The 19091-nt window shown below is 45.3% G+C and overlaps 1 protein-coding gene across 1 annotated transcript; it reads right to left on the reverse strand.

Annotated features, from left to right (window-relative positions):
- Positions 1–470: 470 nt before the first annotated feature.
- On the reverse strand, positions 471–1236 carry LOC140370426 (uncharacterized). Its single transcript, XM_072457575.1, has one exon. It carries the CDS (start codon positions 1233–1235, stop codon positions 471–473), a length of 765 nt encoding a protein of 254 aa, XP_072313676.1. The 5' UTR covers position 1236.
- Positions 1237–19091: the final 17855 nt, after the last annotated feature.

Below are 19091 nucleotides of genomic sequence, written 5' to 3' on the forward strand. Positions count from 1 at the left end.
GAGGAAAGGCCACCGTGAATCACACTTCTCTTCTCCCGTGTGTACTTTAGCTGATGGGGCCAAGGCAGGTGATTTCTCCTCCTCTGATGAACTGCTTTTATCTCCCCCTATTTATTTTTGCTCTCTAATTAGTCATATTTATTTCAACTGTGTTTTATTAATTATGAGAATAGCTAAACAACCAATAAATCACTCAAAACGACTCATATAAATAGTAGTATAGGCTTTATTTATAAAGATGCACTTGTAAGTATGCCACAACATTTCAACACAAGTAGATACAGAAGTAAAAGAACATAACTTATAGAAAGCTTTAAAAAACACTCATAGAAAAAATATCTGCATTCTCAAACTAGATCTCAATCGTCTAGTTTTTCTAAAAAAAAACAGTGTCCAGATGACGAGCTCATTTATCATAAAACATCAACATTAGCAGGAGTTTGATATGAAAACACAAGCATCTGATAAAACTAAGGCTTTTCAACAGTGTGGACTCTCATGTGTCTTATTAAGCTGCTTGAGTGTGAAAATGTCTTCTCACAAACATCACAGCTGTAAGGTTTCTCTCCTGTGTGGACTCTCATGTGTGATAATAAGTGGCTTGAGTGTGAAAATGCCTTCTCACAAACATCACAGCTGTAAGGTTTTTCTCCAGTGTGGATTCTCATGTGTCTTATTAAGCTGCTTGACTGTGAAAATGCCTTTTCACAAACATCACAGCTGTAAGGTTTCTCTCCAGTGTGGATTCTGGAGTGGGTCTTGAGATGACTTGCTCTAGAAAAACTGTTTCCACACTGGTCACACTTGTATGGTTTTTCTCCTGTGTTAGTTTGGTAGTGAAGCGAGAGCCCATCTGATTTTCTAAAAGCCTTTTTACACTGGTCGCATTTAAAAGGTTTCTCTCCAGTGTGGATTCTCATGTGGTTTATTAAGCTGCCTGAGTTTGAAAATGCCTTCTCACAAACATTACAGCTGTAAGGTTTCTCTCCAGTGTGGACTCTGGAGTGGGTCTTGAGAGCACTTCCTTGAGAAAATAGTTTCCCACACTGGTCACACTTGTATGGCTTTTCTCCAGTGTGGATTCTGGAGTGGGTCTTGAGAGCGTCTGCATGAGAAAAACTGTTTCCACACTGGTCACACTCGTATGGCTTTTCTCCTGTGTGAGTCCTGTAGTGTATCTTGAGTGCAGAAGCAGACCTCGATGTCTTTCTACACTGGTCACAGGTGAACCCCATTCTTCTGATGGACTTTTAGATCTGCCATGAACATAGAAAAAGAAGACGTAAAGTAATAATAGTGTTAAATAAATAACTTATACTTTTGTCAGTTCCTTATCACTCTTGAGAGTGGTGTTACGGGAAAAATAAGAGTCATTTTCACAAGCTTCAGTGAGTTATGAAATGAACAGGACTTTACTGTTTCTATAAGAATGTGGACAGTGTAACAGGCTCTGGCTTTGAGTGAGGACCGACAGTATCAAACCAGTCTGACCCAGAGCTCTGTCATTTAAACATGTTTACATTCAACATTTTGGCCAACAGATGTTGAACATCAATGAACAAACAGTGAAACAATTAAATGTGTTTGTGTGAATGTGTGTGAAGTGGAAGAGTCATGTTTGATCCTTTGTACTTTTTTCCACAAAGGATTTTTTGGCCTGTAGGCTTTGACAGGACAGTGCAGCGTGAAATGGGAATGAGATTGGGGAACGACATGCAGCAAACAGGTGAAAGCCGGACTCAAACTCATGAGGCCGCAGCCCGCCCCACACGGCAGGCATCTCTCAATGCTAGAGGTTTGAGAGACTCGACTAAAACAAAAGCACATTGTTTTCTTCTTCAAGAGACACACAACAAAAACACTGATGAAAAATGTTGGGGAGACAAAATATGTTTTAGTCATGGCACAAATTGGTCAGCAGGGGTCGCAATGCTCCCACACGACATTCCTGGGAAAGTAATTGGCTCTAAAAATGGTTGTTTGGGTCAGTTGACTAAAAGGGCAACAGCTCTCCTGAGATCACTTCATAACCGTCTTGTGACAGGCAAGTGACTAATGTCTGAACAAGCAAACAGAAACAGGAACATTCAGCGAAAACATTTAGGATCTTTAAAAATCCCATATCATGCCATGTTATGCCAATACCCTTATCTTATCTTATTATTTGATCATGATAAGATAAGCCTTTATTTGTCCACACAATGGGGAAATTTCGATGTTGCAACGCACGTAGATACAGAAGAAGAAGAACAGATGACTTAAAGGAAGGTTTAAAAAAATACTCTTAATAGAGAAACTTTTATAAACAAAACTCCTATAGATAAAACCTCTCATATTCTTAATAAGGAATAGAGGGGAAAAAATAAAAAAATAATAAATAAGATAACATAAGACAAAACAATAATAATTAAAGCCGCAAGCGGCATCCAACGGCCCTCGCGGGCCGCCGGCCTTCCGACTCTGCGCTTTCGACTTGATAAAGATGGCGCCCTTATTGTGTTGAATTAAAAAATAACTTGACAGACGGCGACACAATTGACATGGCCAATCCAGTGCAAATGAACACAAATGTCGGTCAAATGTGCGGGTCCGCCGCACAGAGACCGTGACACTTGGAATAAAAATATGGATAACTTTTGATGCCCCGCTTGTGTAGATGATTTTCCCCAAATATGAGCTTGATCGAGCTATTGCCCTTAGAGGAGTTGGTTAAAGTGTGAAGCGTGAATGTGAACATTTCAAGGATTTGGCGTTTTTCCCATTTGTGACAGTATATTTGCTACTCCGCCGCACAGAGACCGTAGCACTTAGAATCAAAAGATGGATAATTTTTGATGCCTCACTTGTGTTGATGATTGTCCCCAAATATGAACTTGACCGGGCTTTTGCCCTAGGAGGAGTTCGTTAAAGTGCGCTGACCAATCAGAGAGAGTTACAAGAGCAGCGCAGAGCCCAGTGTGAGATAAAGCGAAATATAAAACTACTGGTTTTAAGAAAACTGAAGGATTTTGAACCGGAAAAAGTCGACCCGAACACAAGGTGAGGAGAGAACAGAGAGCAGCTGTCACTGCGTCATCATAAAATCAAGCCGTTTTCACTCATGGATCTATTAAAATATGAGTTTCACCTTAAGTCCAGCTCATGGTCTAAAGCTGCTGCTTCTTCACTTTTACATCAGAACATTTGCTCATTAATGCAATTTGTTTTTTACACGCCAGTTTGATTATATTATATACATAGTGCAAAACTGTACATTTTGTATATGTATTGACCAAAATCTATTTATTGTCATGACTCAATATTTTAGTGTTATTATTCAGTGTTTTGTGGTTTATCGCAAATAAAACCATAAAAAATGTCTAGTTTGTAAACTTTTTCTCTGACAATGTAAATAATTCTGATTCTTAAGTACATGAAACGTATGATCTAAGATTGATTTCTTAAATCACAGATTTTTTTATCTGCCAAATACCAATCATTTACAACATGTCAAATGTATTCACATGTTTATCTATCACAAAACATGCTAAAGTCATGATGAAGTCAGTATTTATGTTAAAGTCATGATGAAGTCAGTATTTATGTTAAAGTCATGATGAAGTCAGTATTTATGCTAAAGTCATGATGAAGTCAGTATTTATGCTAAAGTCATGATGAAGTCAGTATTTATGCTAAAGTCATGATGAAGTCAGTATTTATGCTAAAGTCATGATGAAGTCAGTATTTCCATCCATGATTTGATCAGTTATTAAACTCATCCATATTTTTACGCATGTAGCTTATTCGTGGCATTTGGGCTCACCCACGGCATCTCAGCCCGTTCGCTCATTACGGTCACGAGCTGGGCTGGAGCGGCGCGCTAAAGCGTAGCCGAAGCTACCAGCTTAGAATGCGTTTTAGTCAATGATTCAAAAATAGGTAAGAATTGTCCCTATATCTGACATTTTTGAAAGCTCTAGGTGCTTTTACAGCTGAACACGAGCAGTTTTTCTAGGGAAAAAAAACCTTTCTGGGCCGCGGGATTTCTTTGGCTGCAGTACCAATGGAGTGGCCACTGGGGGTAAGATATTCCTTTATTGTCCCAAATGGGGAAATTTCATTGGTGCAACGCAGGTAGATACAGAGGTAGATACAGAAGAACAGATCACTTATAGGAAGTCTGAAAAACACTTTCAGTAGAAGATCTCCTATAAATAAATAAAAATTCCCATAGACAAATAAATAAATACATAAATACCATTGCATGTGATCCCGACAGTAATTTCACATGAATATGTGTCACGACAGCACGTAGATTGCACATGAATTTCACAGTAATTGCACATGAATTCCAACAGCAATTGCACATATGACAGAATTGCACATCAGTATTAGGTTAGGTCAGTATTGCGAGTGTTCAGTACTAACAGTTTTTGTTATAAAGTCTGACAGCAGCAGGAAGGAAAGACCTACGGAACCTTTCCTTCACACATCAAGGGTGGATCAGTCTCTCACTGAAGCTGCTCTCCAGAGCGGAGAGAGTGTCCTGCAGGGGGTGACACTCATGGTCCAGAATGGATGTGAATCTAGCCAGGACCCTCCTGTCCCCCACCTCCTGCACCGAGTCCAGAGCACAGCCCAGGACGGAGCTGGACTTCTTGATGACTCTGTCCAGCCTCTTTCTCTCCCTCTCTGTGATGCTGCTGCTTCAGCAGGCCACACCATACAGGAGGGCCGATGCCGCCACAGAGTCGTAGAAGGACTTCAGGAGTGGCCCTGTCACTCCAAAAGACCTGAGTCTCCTCAGGAGGTAGAGCCGACTCTAGCTCTTCCTGTACAGTGCGTCTGTGTTATGAGTCCAGTCCAGTTTGTGGTTCAGATGAACACCCAGGTACTTGTATGAGTCCACTCTCTCAATGTCCCGTCCCTGGATGTTCACTGGTGAGGGGGCAGTGGGGTGGCGTCTGCGGAAATCCACTACCATCTCCTTGGTCTTCCCCGCGTTGATGAGGAGGTGGTTCCGCTGACACCAGTCCACAAAGTCCTGCGCCAGTCCCCTGTACTCCGCGTCATCGTCGTCCGTGATGAGTCCGATGATGGCAGAGTCGTCAGAGAACTTCTGCTGGACACAGCTGTCCGTGTCATGTTTGAAGTCTGCAGTGTAAAGGGTGAAGAGAAAGGGCATGAGGACAGTGCCCTGGGGCGCCCCCACACTGCAGGTCCGAGTGTCAGACACACAGTTCCGGGCTCTCACAAACTGGGGTCGGTCTGTGAGGTAGTCCAGGATCCACTCTGCCAGGTCATACTCCACACCAGCCGTCTCCAGCTTGTCCCTCAGGAGCAGCGGCTGGATGGTGTTGAAGGCGCTGGAAAGATCGAAGAACAGAATCCTCACAGAGCTGCCAGGCTTTTCCAGGTGAGAGAGAGAGCGGTGCAGCAGGGAGATGACGGCGTCCTCCACTCCGATGCCAGACCGATATGCAAACTGCAGCGGGTCCATGGCTGAGCTCACGGTGGAGCGGAGGTGGTCCAGGACTAGCCGCTACAGTGTCTTCATCAGGTGGGACGTGAGAGCCACTGGCCTGAAGCTGTTGAGGTCTTTGGGGCGCAGTGTCTTAGGCACAGGTACCAGACAGGAGGTCTTCCAGACCTGTGGTACCACCCTCAGCTTCAGGCTCATGTTGAAGACATGCTCCATAACTCCACACAGTTCATCTGCGCAGGACTTAAGGAGCCTGGGGCTGATGCCATCAGGTCCTGCTGCCTTCCTCACTTTAATCCTCTTCAGCTCACTCCTCACCTGTGCTGCTGTGACAGTCAGTGGTTGGCAGGGGGACCGTGTGCTGGGGGGATGGGTGAGTCCAGGCGAAGTGGGGAGCTGATGGTCCGGGGCAGATAAGCGAAGAGGAACAGATGCAGGGCATTGTCCAGCTGTGGAAGAGGGAGCATGCAGCTGTGCAGGGGGAGGGGCGGGTGACCGATCAAACCTCAAGAAGTGAGCATTTAAATCATTCACCCACTGTAGATCCCCCTCTGTCTGGGCAGGGGGGATTTTGAAGCCCGAGATGGTTTTCAGGCTCCTCCACACTCCCTGAATGTTCTTCTGCTGCAGCTGCTCCTCCATCCTCATCTTGTAGCCGGCCTCAGCCTGCCTGATCTTCCTCCTCAGCTCCTTCTGCACAGTCCTCAGCTCCTCCTTGTTCCCTGACCTGAAGGCTCTCTTCTTCTCCTTCAGCAGAGCCTTCAGTTCACGGTTAATCCATGGCTTGTTGTTTGGAAAACACCGCACCGTCCGGGAGGGAACAATGTTCTCAAAACAGAAGTTGATGTAGTCCGTGATGCACTCTGTGATGGTGTTGATGTCCTCCCCATGTGGGTCATAAAGCTCAGTCCAGACAGTGGTGCTGAAGCAGTCCCTCAGAGCCTCCTCGCTCTCAGCAGACCACATCCTCACCTCACGGGACACCACAGGCTGCCTGCGCACGATGGGTTCATACACAGGCCTCAGATGTAAAAGGTTGTGGTCCGAGCTGCCCAGGGGAGGGAGGGGGGAAGAAGAATAAGCCTCCTTGGTGTTGGCAAAAAACAAGTCCAATGTTCTATTCTCTCTGGTGGGGCAGGTAACATACTGGGTGTATGTTGGTAGAACAGAAGAGGGAGAAGCGTGGTTAAAGTCACCAGAGATGAGGAAGAGAGCCTGTGGATGCTGTGTTTGCAGCCTACAAGTGCAGGAGAGCAGTGCTTCAGAAGCATCTTCAGCATTGGCAGACGGGGCCACATAGACTGCGATCAAAATCACATGTGAGAACTCCCGGGGCAGATAATATGGCCTCATGCATATAGCCAATAGTTCAATATCCTTGTTACATAGCTGCTCCTTCACTGTGCAGTGTTCGGGTTTGGACCAGCTCGTGTTCACATACACCGCCAGACCTCCCCCTCTTTTCTTCAAGCATTCTCTCGTTCTGTCCGCCTCAGCAGATGAAAATTGTCCAAACCTACAATAGAGTCTGGCATTTCTGCTGTTAACCAGGTCTCTGTGAAAATCAAGACGCTGCTGTCCCTATAAGTCATCTGGGACCGCATGAGGCTCGCTATTTCCGTCATTTTATTTTGAAGGGACCTCACGTTACCCATGACTACGGCGGGAACCGACTTCCTGTTTGTCCCTCTCTTCTCTCAGAGTTTACGTCCAGCCCGTCTGCTTCGTTGCGTTTTCCTTAGGATGTCCGCCGGGATAACGTGACGATCTCCGGGTAAGACGACTGTTCTCCGCAGTTTCATGAGTTCCTCCTTTGTGTAAACGCGGTACGGCGCCGGCCGGGGGGCTGGGCCGGAGCCGGGGGACTCAGAGCCAAGACACATCGCAACGACACGACGAAAACACTCAATCCAGCCGAATAAAGTCAAAACAAGTTAATTTAAAGCGATTCCAGTGCGTGTCCCGATCATTCGTGAAGTTCCTCTTTCATATAAACGTGTATATAAACGTGTACCGACGACACGCCGTACTTTAGCGGCGGCCGGAGGGCGCGGGGGGGGGGCTGGTGGGCTCGCTCGGAGCTAGCTCACGTCACAACAACACAACGAACGCAACGAAAAACGCTCAAATCCAGCCGAAAAAAGTCAAAAACAGTTGAATTAATAAACTATATCGTACAGTAAAATAGAAAAAATATACTAACTATATTTACAAAATATAGGAGATAAAGCATGTCGTTACACATGTAACGACATGCTGCGGCTAGAGACACACCCTATCCAGATATTATAATAGATCCATTGTTCTACCTCACGGAGTGATGGAGGTCTACTTTTGGGGATTCAGAGTGATCAGAGTGAAGAAATGGAGGTAGGGGTGGTCTCTTGTCCTCGCCCAGTCTAATAGATGCACGGCTGCCAGGCAACGACATCAGTGGAGCTACCAAAGCCTGAAGAGTAAAACTGTGCGGCGGAAGCGCCGAACATCAAAGAAGCGGAGGAAGAGGGAGGAAAGTCAGTCCTGGAATAATAATCATTAATAATATGTCATAAGGCGCTGGTACAGCTGGCAGCCCGGTGTAAACGCTCTATCTTCTTTCTCACACTTATTGTGCTTTATCTCCTATATTTTGTAAATATAGTTAGTATATTTTTTCTATTTTACTGTACGATAGGGACACGCGCTGGAATAGTTTTTTATTCAACTGTTTTTGACTTTTTTCGGCGGGATTTGAGTGTTTTTCGTTGTGTTGTTGTGACGTGAGCTAGCTCCGAGAGAGCCCACCAGCCCCCCCCCCCGCGCCCTCCGGCCGCGCTAAAGTACGGCGTGTCGTCGGTAAACGTTTATATACACGTTTATATGAAAGAGGAACTTCACGAACGATCGGGACACGCACTGGAATCGCTTTAAATTAACTTGTTTTGACTTAATTCGGCTGGATTGAGTGTTTTCGTCGTAACGTTGCGATGTGTTTTGGCTCTGAGTCCCCCGGCTCCGGCCCCGCCCCCCGGCCGGCGCCGTACCGCGTTTACACAAAGGAGGAACTCATGAAACTGCGGAGAACAGTCGTCTTACCCGGAGATTGTCACGTTATCCCGGCGGACATCCTAAGGAAAACGCAACGAGGCAGACGGGCTGGACGTAAACTCCGAGAGAAGAGAGGAGAAAACGGGAAGTCGGTTCCCGCCGTAGTCATGGGTAACGTGATGTCCCTTCAAAATAAAATGACGGAAATAGCGAGCCTCATGAGGTCCCAGAGGATTTATAGGGACAGCAGCGTCTTGATTTTCACAGAGACCTGGTTAACAGCAGAAATGCCAGACTCTATTGCAGGTTTGGACAATTTTCATCTGCTGCGGGCGGACAGAACGAGAGAATGCTTGAAGAAAAGATGTGGAGGTCTGGCGGTGTATGTGAACACGAGCTGGTCCAAACCCGAACACTGCACAGTGAGGGAGCAGCTATGTAACAAGGATATTGAACTATTGGCTATTGGCATGAGGCCATATTATCTGCCCCGGGAGTTCTCACATGTGATTTTGATCGCAGTCTATGTGGCCCCGTCTGCCAATGCTGAAAATGCTTGTGAAGCACTGCTCTCCTGCACTTGTAGGCTGCAAACACAGCATCCACAGGCTCTCTTCCTCATCTCTGGTGACTTTAACCACGCTTCTCCCTCTTCTGTTCTACCAACATACACCCAGTATGTTACCTGCCCCACCAGAGAGAATAGAACATTGGACTTGTTTTTTGCCAACACCAAGGAGGCTTATTCTTCTTCCCCCCTCCCTCCCCTGGGCAGCTCGGACCACAACCTTGTACATCTGAGGCCTGTGTATGAACCCATCGTGCGCAGGCAGCCTGTGGTGTCCCGTGAGGTGAGGATGTGGTCTGCTGAGAGCGAGGAGGCTCTGAGGGACTGCTTCAGCACCACTGTCTGGACTGAGCTTTATGACCCACATGGGGAGGACATCAACACCATCACAGAGTGCATCACGGACTACATCAACTTCTGTTTTGAGAACATTGTTCCCTCCCGGACGGTGCGGTGTTTTCCAAACAACAAGCCATGGATTAACCGTGAACTGAAGGCTCTGCTGAAGGAGAAGAAGAGAGCCTTCAGGTCAGGGAACAAGGAGGAGCTGAGGACTGTGCAGAAGGAGCTGAGGAGGAAGATCAGGCAGGCTGAGGCCGGCTACAAGAGGAGGATGGAGGAGTAGCTGCAGCAAAAGAACATTCAGGGAGTGTGGAGGAGCCTGAAAACCATCTCGGGCTTCAAAATCCCCCCTGCCCAGACAGAGGGGGATCTACAGTGGGTAAATGATTTAAATGCTCACTTCTTGAGGTTTGATCGATCACCCGTCCCTCCCCCTGCACAGCTGCATGCTCCCTCTTCCACAGCTGGACAATGCCCTGCATCTGTTCCTCTTCGCTTATCTGCCCCGGACCATCAGCTCCCCACTTCGCCTGGACTCACCCATCCCCCCAGCACACGGTCCCCCTGCCAACCACTGACTGTCACAGCAGCACAGGTGAGGAGTGAGCTGAAGAGAATTAAAGTGAGGAAGGCAGCAGGACCTGATGGCATCAGCCCCAGGCTCCTTAAGTCCTGCGCAGATGAACTGTGTGGAGTTGTGGAGCATGTCTTCAACATGAGCCTGAAGCTGAGGGTGGTACCACAGGTCTGGAAGACCTCCTGTCTGGTACCTGTGCCCAAGACACCGCGCGCCAAAGACCTCAACAGCTTCAGGCCAGTGGCTCTCACGTCCCACCTGATGAAGACACTGGAGCGGCTGGTCCTGGACCACCTCCGCTCCACCGTGAGCTCAGCCATGGACCCGCTGCAGTTTGCATATCGGTCTGGCATCGGAGTGGAGGACGCCGTCATCTCCCTGCTGCACCGCTCTCTCTCTCACCTGGAAAAGCCTGGAAGCTCTGTGAGGATTCTGTTCTTCGATCTTTCCAGCGCCTTCAACACCATCCAGCCGCTGCTCCTGAGGGACAAGCTGGAGACGGCTGGTGTGGAGTATGATCTGGCAGAGTGGATCCTGGACTACCTCACAGACCGACCCCAGTTTGTGAGAGCCCGGAACTGTGTGTCTGACACTCGGACCTGCAGTGTGGGGGCGCCCCAGGGCACTGTCCTCGCGCCCTTTCTCTTCACCCTTTACACTGCAGACTTCAGACATGACACGGACAGCTGTGTCCTGCAGAAGTTCTCTGACGACTCTGCCATCATCGGACTCATCAGGGACGACGATGACGGGGAGTACAGAGGACTGGCGCAGGACTTTGTGGACTGGTGTCAGCGGAACCACCTCCTCATCAACGCGGGGAAGACCAAGGAGATGGTGGTGGATTTCCGCAGACGCCACCCCACTGCCCCCTCACCAGTGCACATCCAGGGACAGGACATTGAGAGAGTGGACTCATACAAGTACCTGGGTGTTCATCTGAACCACAAACTGGACTGGACTCATAACACAGACGCACTGTACAGGAAGAGCCAGAGTCGGCTCTACCTCCTGAGGAGACTCAGGTCTTTTGGAGTGACAGGGCCACTCCTGAAGACCTTCTACGACTCTGTGGTGGCATCAGCCCTCCTGTACGGTGTGGCCTGCTGGAGCAGCAGCATCACAGAGAGGGAGAGGAAGAGGCTGGACAGAGTCATCAAGAAGTCCAGCTCCGTCCTGGGCTGTGCTCTGGACTCGGTGCAGGAGGTGGGGGACAGGAGGGTCCTGGCTAGATTCACATCCATTCTGGACCATGAGTGTCACCCCCTGCAGGACACTCTCTCCGCTCTGGAGAGCAGTTTCAGTGAGAGACTGATCCACCCTCGATGTGTGAAGGAAAGGTTCCGTAGGTCTTTCCTTCCTGCTGCTGTCAGACTTTATAACAAAAACTGTTAGTACTGAACACTCGCAATACTGACCTAACCTAATACTGATGTGCAATTCTGTCATATGTGCAATTGCTGTTGGAATTCATGTGCAATTACTGTGAAATTCATGTGCAATCTATGTGCTGTCGTGACACATATTCATGTGCAATTACTGTCGGGATCACATGCAATGGTATTTATGTATTTTTGTATTTATTTATTTGTCTATGGGAGTTTTTTATTTATTTATAGGAGATCTTCTACTGAAAGTGTTTTTCAGACTTCCTATAAGTGATCTGTTCTGTTCTTCTGTATCTGCCTCTGTATCTACCTGCGTTGCACCAATGAAATTTCCCCATGTGGGACAATAAAGGAATATCTTATCTTAATAAAGCCGGTCGGACTCTGAAAGATGCCAAGCAACGACATCAGTGGAAGTATCAAAGCCTAAAGAATAAAGCTGTGCGGCGGCAGCACTGAACATCAAAGAAGGACACTCTGAAAGCTGAAGTCGAAGGAATGGAGTCTGGAGCTTTAGCTATGCTGCCCTAGGAGTAACTGTGCTGGGGGAAGTATGACAGCTTGAGCACTATCCTCTTCTTCTGACTACTTATGCTATCAAACAATAATTATTTTTTAATTCCACTTGTAAACTGTTCACTGCCTTCTTTTTCTTTCTCTCACTCCTGCCTGAAGAGTGGGTCCAGCTCCAGTCTCCCTCGCGTCCGTCTGTGAGAGTCAGATCTCTCCTTCACTTGAACTCCTCCAGGTTTCTACGCTTTTTCCCAAAGAGGTTTTTTTTTGTAGTTTTTCCTGGCCAAGAAGGAGAGTCTAAGGACAGAGGACCCTGGGACATCGTCCCTCGCCACCACAGATATTGTTGATTCATTTCTCCCTGTGGCCCTCAGAGGCAACCGTTGTTGTGATTTTGGGCCTTACAAAAATAAATTGATTTGATTTGATTTGGCGGTGCTGCGGCACTTGGATGCAGACCGCCATGGAACAACAACAACAACAACACTGGAAGTCAAAGCACTGGAAGAAGAACTTTTAGGACTACGACAAAGGCTAAGGAATAAAGTCTGGCGGTAATGCGACACTCGGATGCCAACCGCCATAAAACAACAACAACAACAACAACAACAACAACAACAACAACAACAACCTCACGGAATATTCTACCCTCTTCAAAATCATATTCATACTTTCCACAGTTTGCACATCTCTTTTTCCCTCTACACACCGTCACAACATGGCCATATTCTTGACAAGTAAAACATCTTACAGGAGGTTGTTCAAAAGGTCTTATTCCAGAGCAGATATAATCCAAAACAATCTTTTCCGGGAGTTCACCTCCAAATGTCAGGCAGATTGCTGTCCTGCTTAGTTCCATCCACAAAACGCTTCATACTTCGTACTCCACAACCACCATCAACATTGAGGGACTCATGCCCTTCATCCTTGTGACTCCATCCAGTTCAAAGCATCTGACAAACCAATGTTTCAATGTAAATCTTTCCAAAGCCAGTGCTTTTGCCTGCTGTCTCTTTGTTTTACACTTTATTATGACCATTCCTTTCCTTGTTCTCCTGATGTGTCCTAAAATGTATGTCTCCTATCTCCGACCGTACATTCTCCTCCTCCTCTACTTGCTTCACTCAAACTCCATTTCTTTTTGCTTCTTTTCTGTTTAGTCCCTTTCCGCCTGCATCGCGTCACTCCTCGCTCCTCGGTCTAGAGAGCGGAGAAGGTTTGGACGTGGTTCAAGTCAAACTATTTCACCAAAAAACGCAGAAAAACACTCCTCCTCCGTGTGACTCATCTGGGCATCCTTCCACGCTTCCATCGTCCCCAGAGTTTGACTTTCATTTGCGTTGTTTTAGGTTTGTAGCGTTAGCCGACTAGCTAACATCACAAACAAGTTAAAACGTTGTCCTAAACGCTGGATATAAGTGAATGAAAGACATTCCTGTACAAACATAATTTCATTCTTCACTTACCTTCGGCTGTGTTGAGTAGTGAGGGTTGTTGTTGTTGTTGTTGTTTTATGGCGGTTGACATCCGAGTGTTGCATTACCGCCAGACTTTATTCCTTAGACTTTGTCGTAGTCCAGTGCCTCGTAGTCCTCAGACTCTGTCGTAGTCCGTAAAAGTACTCCTTCCATTGCTTTGGTGTTACAAAGCCCATGAGGTCATGATATGTCTTTGTGACTAGAATAGTTGTTGTTGTTTCAGAGACCAACCGGCTTTATTCCAGGGAGACTCCTCTTCATCTTCCTCTCCTTCTTTGACGTTCGGTGCTTCCACCGTACAGCTTTATTCTTCAGGCTTCATTCTATAGGCTTTAATATGTCCACTGATGTCGCCGCTTGGTAGCCGTGCGTCTACGAGACTGGGCGAGGACAGGAGACCACCCCCACCCCCATCTCGTCACCCCCATCACTCCGACTCCCATTCAGCGCCTTTAGCCTGTTTTCTATATCTGCCCAATCAAGCTCCTTTGTTCCAAGGAATCTCCCCGCAGCTTTAGCAATGATCCTGATCCTTTCAGTTCTGCTTTGAGTCTGAGCAGCACAGTTTACAACATCCACCATAAAGAGTACAAAATCCTCTCTATCCACAACCAGGGTATTCTCATTAATTCTGGAACCTGCACACTTGGGACCTCCACTCTTGAAACCTTCACACTTCTTGGGAGCCACGCTGGCCTTTCTCATTTCGCCCTGGCTGGGAGCAGCGCTGGCTCCTCTCTCTGTATTTACTCTAAACTCGTTACTTGAAACTTTCTTGACTGCATCTGCATAGGATATACCTTGAGAGACCTTTATTTTCTGCACCTCAGCAGCTCTTTTGCTAAACCTGCATCCCCCGTAGGCAGAGCTATGTTCTTCCCCACAGTTACAGCACTTCAGTTTTGCTCCCACGTCACACTTCCCATACTCATGATCTCCTGCACATTTACCACACCTTTGCCTCCCTCTACAGACCGCTGCAATATGCCCAAAGCGCTGGCACTTAAAGCAACGCAGGGGCGGCGGAACATATGGCCTGACGCTATAGCACATGTACCCAATGAACACCTTACTAGGCAGGCACCTCCCTTCAAGTGTTACCATTACCGACAAGCTTTCACATCTTACCCCAAACCGGGTCACCTTCAAGCGCCTAGCGTCCACCACCGTAACTCCCGTCAAATTCTCCTTAACTTCATCCACAGACGTCGCCGTAGGGACACCAACGATAACTCCTCGGACGAGCTAAGGGACTTTTTACGTTTCCGGGCACGTGCAGGCAGAAAAGGCTGCTCCTCCACGCCGTCCAGAACGTCTTCCATCCCCGATCCACTCTCCTCCGCCATCTCCCGCCTCTCCAGACCGGGTGTTGAGCAAGGTCTCCAAGTGTTAGATTACTTTCTGAAGTATCCAAGTGAAGTGTTACATTATTTATTCTTTAGACTTTATTCTTTAGACTTTAATCTTTAGACTTAATTCCTTAGACTTTATTCTTGAGATTCAGACCGGCTTTATTCCAGAGCTGACTCTCCTTCTTTGGTGTTTGGTGCTTCCGCCGTAGAGCTTTGTTCTTTAGGCTTCATTCTTTAGGCTTTATTCTTTAGGCTTTGATACTTCCATTGTTGCCGTTGCTTAGCAGCCGTGCATCTACTGGATTGGGCGAGGACAGGAGACCTCCATTTCTTTACTCTGATCACTCTGATTCCCATTTAGCGTCTTTAACCTGTTTTCTATTTCTGCCCAGCCAAGCTCTTTGGTTCCAAGGAATCTTCAGCTTTAGCAATGATCCTGATCCTTTCAGTTCTTTTGAGTTTGAGCAGCTCCGTTTACAACATCCTAATCGTTATGTGGCGAAACATCTCAAAACTTGAATGAATGAAACATTTTAAGCACGCTACGCTATTTACTGGTGCGCTGTTTACTTATGTAACTTATGCCAAATAATAATTCACTAAGTTACGATCATAAGACGTCTCCAAACACGTTTTATTCAACAGGGAACAACTTTCCGCCAGCACTGATTATCACAGACGCAACGCATCACTTTGTTAGCTTCAAGTACACCTGTCATTCACAAATACACTACATTTCACGTCCATTTATCCACAAAAACCTCATATATTTGTACTCACCGCTCGGAAAAATACAGCCGTCTGCGTCTCTGGCGTCTCTCATGTCTGCGTCTCTCGCGCGTCGAGTTTTGTTGTTGTTGTTGTTGTTGTTGTTGTTGTTGTTATTGTTTTATGGCAGGTGACATCTGAGTGTCACATTACCGCCAGACTCTATTCCTTAGACTTTGTCGTAGTCCTAAAAGTTCTTCTTCCAGTGCTTTGACAAAGCCCAAGAGGTCATGAGATGCCTTTGTTATTGTATCCTATAGAAGTCCTTCTTCCATCACTTTGGCGTTTCTAGGCCCATGAGGTCAAAGCGCGTTAGAACATCCTCTTGCTCCTCATCCTCGGCTCAGTCTCCAACACCCCCCAACTCTATAAACGTTTACCCAGCCCTGTGCTACATAAGTAAGCAACCACAGCCTGACACAAACCCTGTGACTGGATCGCCAGAACGTTCCGCAGATTGAACTCCCGCCCATTATTCCGAAACCACAAGGCCAACCCGGCCTGTTGTTGTTGTTGTTGTTTTATGGTGGTTGGCATCCGAGTGTTGCATTACCGCCAGACTTTATTCCTTAGACTTTGTCGTAGTCCTAAAAGTTCTAAGGCGGCGGGGGCGTGCGCGGCTCTTTGTTCCTGACAGTCCGTGTGACGTCAGAAAGGAGCGCGCCCGGTGTCACGTGTTTAGTTGTGCCGACTTCGGGCAACTGAAAGTCGGTACGCGCGAAAAATGAAAATAAAAAAGGTGGGGGCTTGGAGGAGCCGGAGGGCGGAGCTTTAGCGTTCCCTTGAGAACTAAAGAGGAGACAATGAATAGCATTCACCCTCAGAGGCAACTGTGATTTTGTGCGTTACAAAAATACATTTAATTTAATTTAATTTAATTCACAAACATAGGAACTTGCTTTGATGATTCAGTGCAACATAAAACAATGAACGATGATGAAAACAAACCTATATAAGTAAAAAAGATAAACAATTTAAATTTGCTATAGGATAAAGAATAAAATAGGCTAAAAGATTCAAAATCAATGAACAAATAAATGAACAAACAATCAAACACATAAAGAAACAAATGAAGCAAACAAATAAATAAATACAATGTATACGTATACGCTATAGGATAAAAAATAAAATAGGCTATAAAAAATAAATTAAATTAATGAACAAATAAATGAATGAATAAATAGCAAATAAAACAAATGAAATAAATATGAGATTCAAAATAAATGAATAAATAAATAAACAAATAAATGAATGACTGAACAAATAAACAAATAAAACAAACAAAAAAATGAGATAAATATAAGATTCAAAATAAATGAACAAATAAATAAATAAATGAACAAATAAATAAACACAAACAAATAAAACAAACATAAATAATTATTCAAATAAATAAACACACAAACAAATAAAACAAACATAAATAATTATATAATTAAATAAACACACAAACAAATAAAACAAACATAAATAATTATTTAATAAAATAAAATAAAAGATAAGAATCCTGACTCTTGTAATAAAGTAATAATAAATAAGTAAAATTGGGAAAAGAAATGGAGACATGAGAACAACACTTCAGGTAAGTAAAATTGGGAAGAGAAATGCATCGCACACGAGAAACTCTGGAGAAATGGAACTTAGACGAGAAGAAGAAGAAGAACGGGAACACTGAGAGGAGGAACATCAAAGGATGTTGGACTAACCTAATGAGATATTCAGATAGGAAAATAATATACATGAATGTTAAAGAACATCTAAATATGAACCCTGACCTCAAGGATGGTGATGACTCTTGGTTCAGGAGACACGTGGTGCACGCTTTGACTCAACACCGTAGCAAGGTGACAAATAAGAGAAACAGAAATTGCAGGAACAGTTACTAAAAATTAAAGTAAAAGATTTAAAAGACAAAATACATAAAAAAGATGGAGGTTTTAAACCACCCACCTATTTTCGCCCTGTGCACAATGGTTGGACATACCCAAATGGCATTGCTTATTAAAAGAGGATCTTACAGCCCACATGCAAGTGTGATGCATCATTAGAAAGCTTAGGCCTTCTAGTTTCTGCAGATGTGCACATGAACACTGTCAGGGCTTCAGAACTTACACGAAAGAGGCCCAAACATAAACAAAACATCCTTTTTTAGTCTCGCCTGAATATTGTTAATTTGTAATGGTCCTGAGCATGACATACTTCATTGTGTACTTATGCTGTTCACTGTACATGATGTTTATCTTGTTGACAACAACTGTGTAAAGTTTCAGATCTCTAGGAACAGGCATTTTGGTGCTGTTGACCTTTTTGTATCAAAAAGTATATTCGGAACAAGTGATCCAAATATGTGCCAACTGCCAAACTGTTTTATTACAATTTTAGCTCCTCTATGATCATAAAACATACATTTTGACATTTTGAACCCATATAAAGAAGATATATATATAACATTTTTATTTTATTTTTGTATTGATATAATAATACATATATCTAACAAAATATGCGTCCCAAAGGCTAATAAAATCAGAAAACGTGATGCATAAAATCTAGTCGCAAAATGCAGAAAAATCTAGGCTCTGACAGCCTTACGCACGAGAACAGGGAGAATTCTGTGTAAATAAACCCTTTATCCCGCCTACCAGGAGAAAGCTCTCCTCATTGGCTAGAATAATATGTCACTCAAAGTCTCCTGCCTGTTAGCAGAAGCTAAGGGTTAAAAACAAAGATGGACGCGCGCTTCGGAAGCGCCGAATTTCTTTCCTCCGGAGGATGTAGCAAACAAACCCGGTGACAGAAAAAATCGTGGATGGTCTCATTCTGTAGGTAACAGTCTAAGGAAGAGATCGATGTCAAACACTATCTTATAAGTCAAACAGGTAATTTGTTATGGACGGAGCAATGCGGCGGACAAGCGCATTCTCGTCCGGTGAGAAACGAAGAAAAGTTTGTTTACTTGACAATATCGCGAAATCAGATAACTTCAGGAAAAATACAAGTGGATATTGTTTTTCAATGATTCCTTACGGACAGACTGAGTACAAGAATGTACAGAATTAAAGCCGTTTCTTCCATCATAAACAGCAAACAGGTAGGACATACGTTTGTAAAAGTTGAGACTTTCTCACAAACTATTGGCAATTGCTTCTTGGGGCACATTTTTCAATGTAAATCAATGACATATTCGTTTTGTTGAGAAAATAAGCTTTAAAATGATGTATGGCTTGCTGGTGTTGACCACGGAAATAAAAGTGATGATGTAAGAGAATATTTGAGATATAGAAAATGTTCGCCGGCGGACAGGTGGGTGGTAACAGGTTAAGGGAGGATTCAGAGGAGGCTTTTGAGGAGCCCGAGGTGGAATAAGTCGTGGTCGAGGATTTCAGACTGATCAACAATGGGAGGAAGGAACATGCTATTGCTGTGGATCTACTGACCTTTGGGTGCGAGCCCGCCCACAACCGGCTCCTCACCGTGGAAGATGAGGAGCCCCCACTGGGCACAGGCCTCGACCTGATGCACGACCAAATGCTGAGGCTCCCACAGTGGGCAGTTTTACACTGGCCACAAAGACAAGGAATACTACGGGCGTCCAGAGAGGCAGGAGCTATGTCAAGCAG

This window comes from Eucyclogobius newberryi, unplaced genomic scaffold (genome assembly GCF_026437365.1).
Source record: "Eucyclogobius newberryi isolate DKJ021-1_F unplaced genomic scaffold, fEucNew1.0.hap1 SCAF_10, whole genome shotgun sequence".
Taxonomy (NCBI): Eukaryota; Metazoa; Chordata; class Actinopteri; order Gobiiformes; family Gobiidae; genus Eucyclogobius; species Eucyclogobius newberryi.

Excerpts from the sequence above, each read along its gene's own strand:
- LOC140370426 (XM_072457575.1), bottom strand. The coding sequence starts at position 1,235 with ATGGGGTTCACCTGTGACCAGTGTAGAAAGACATCGAGGTCTGCTTCT.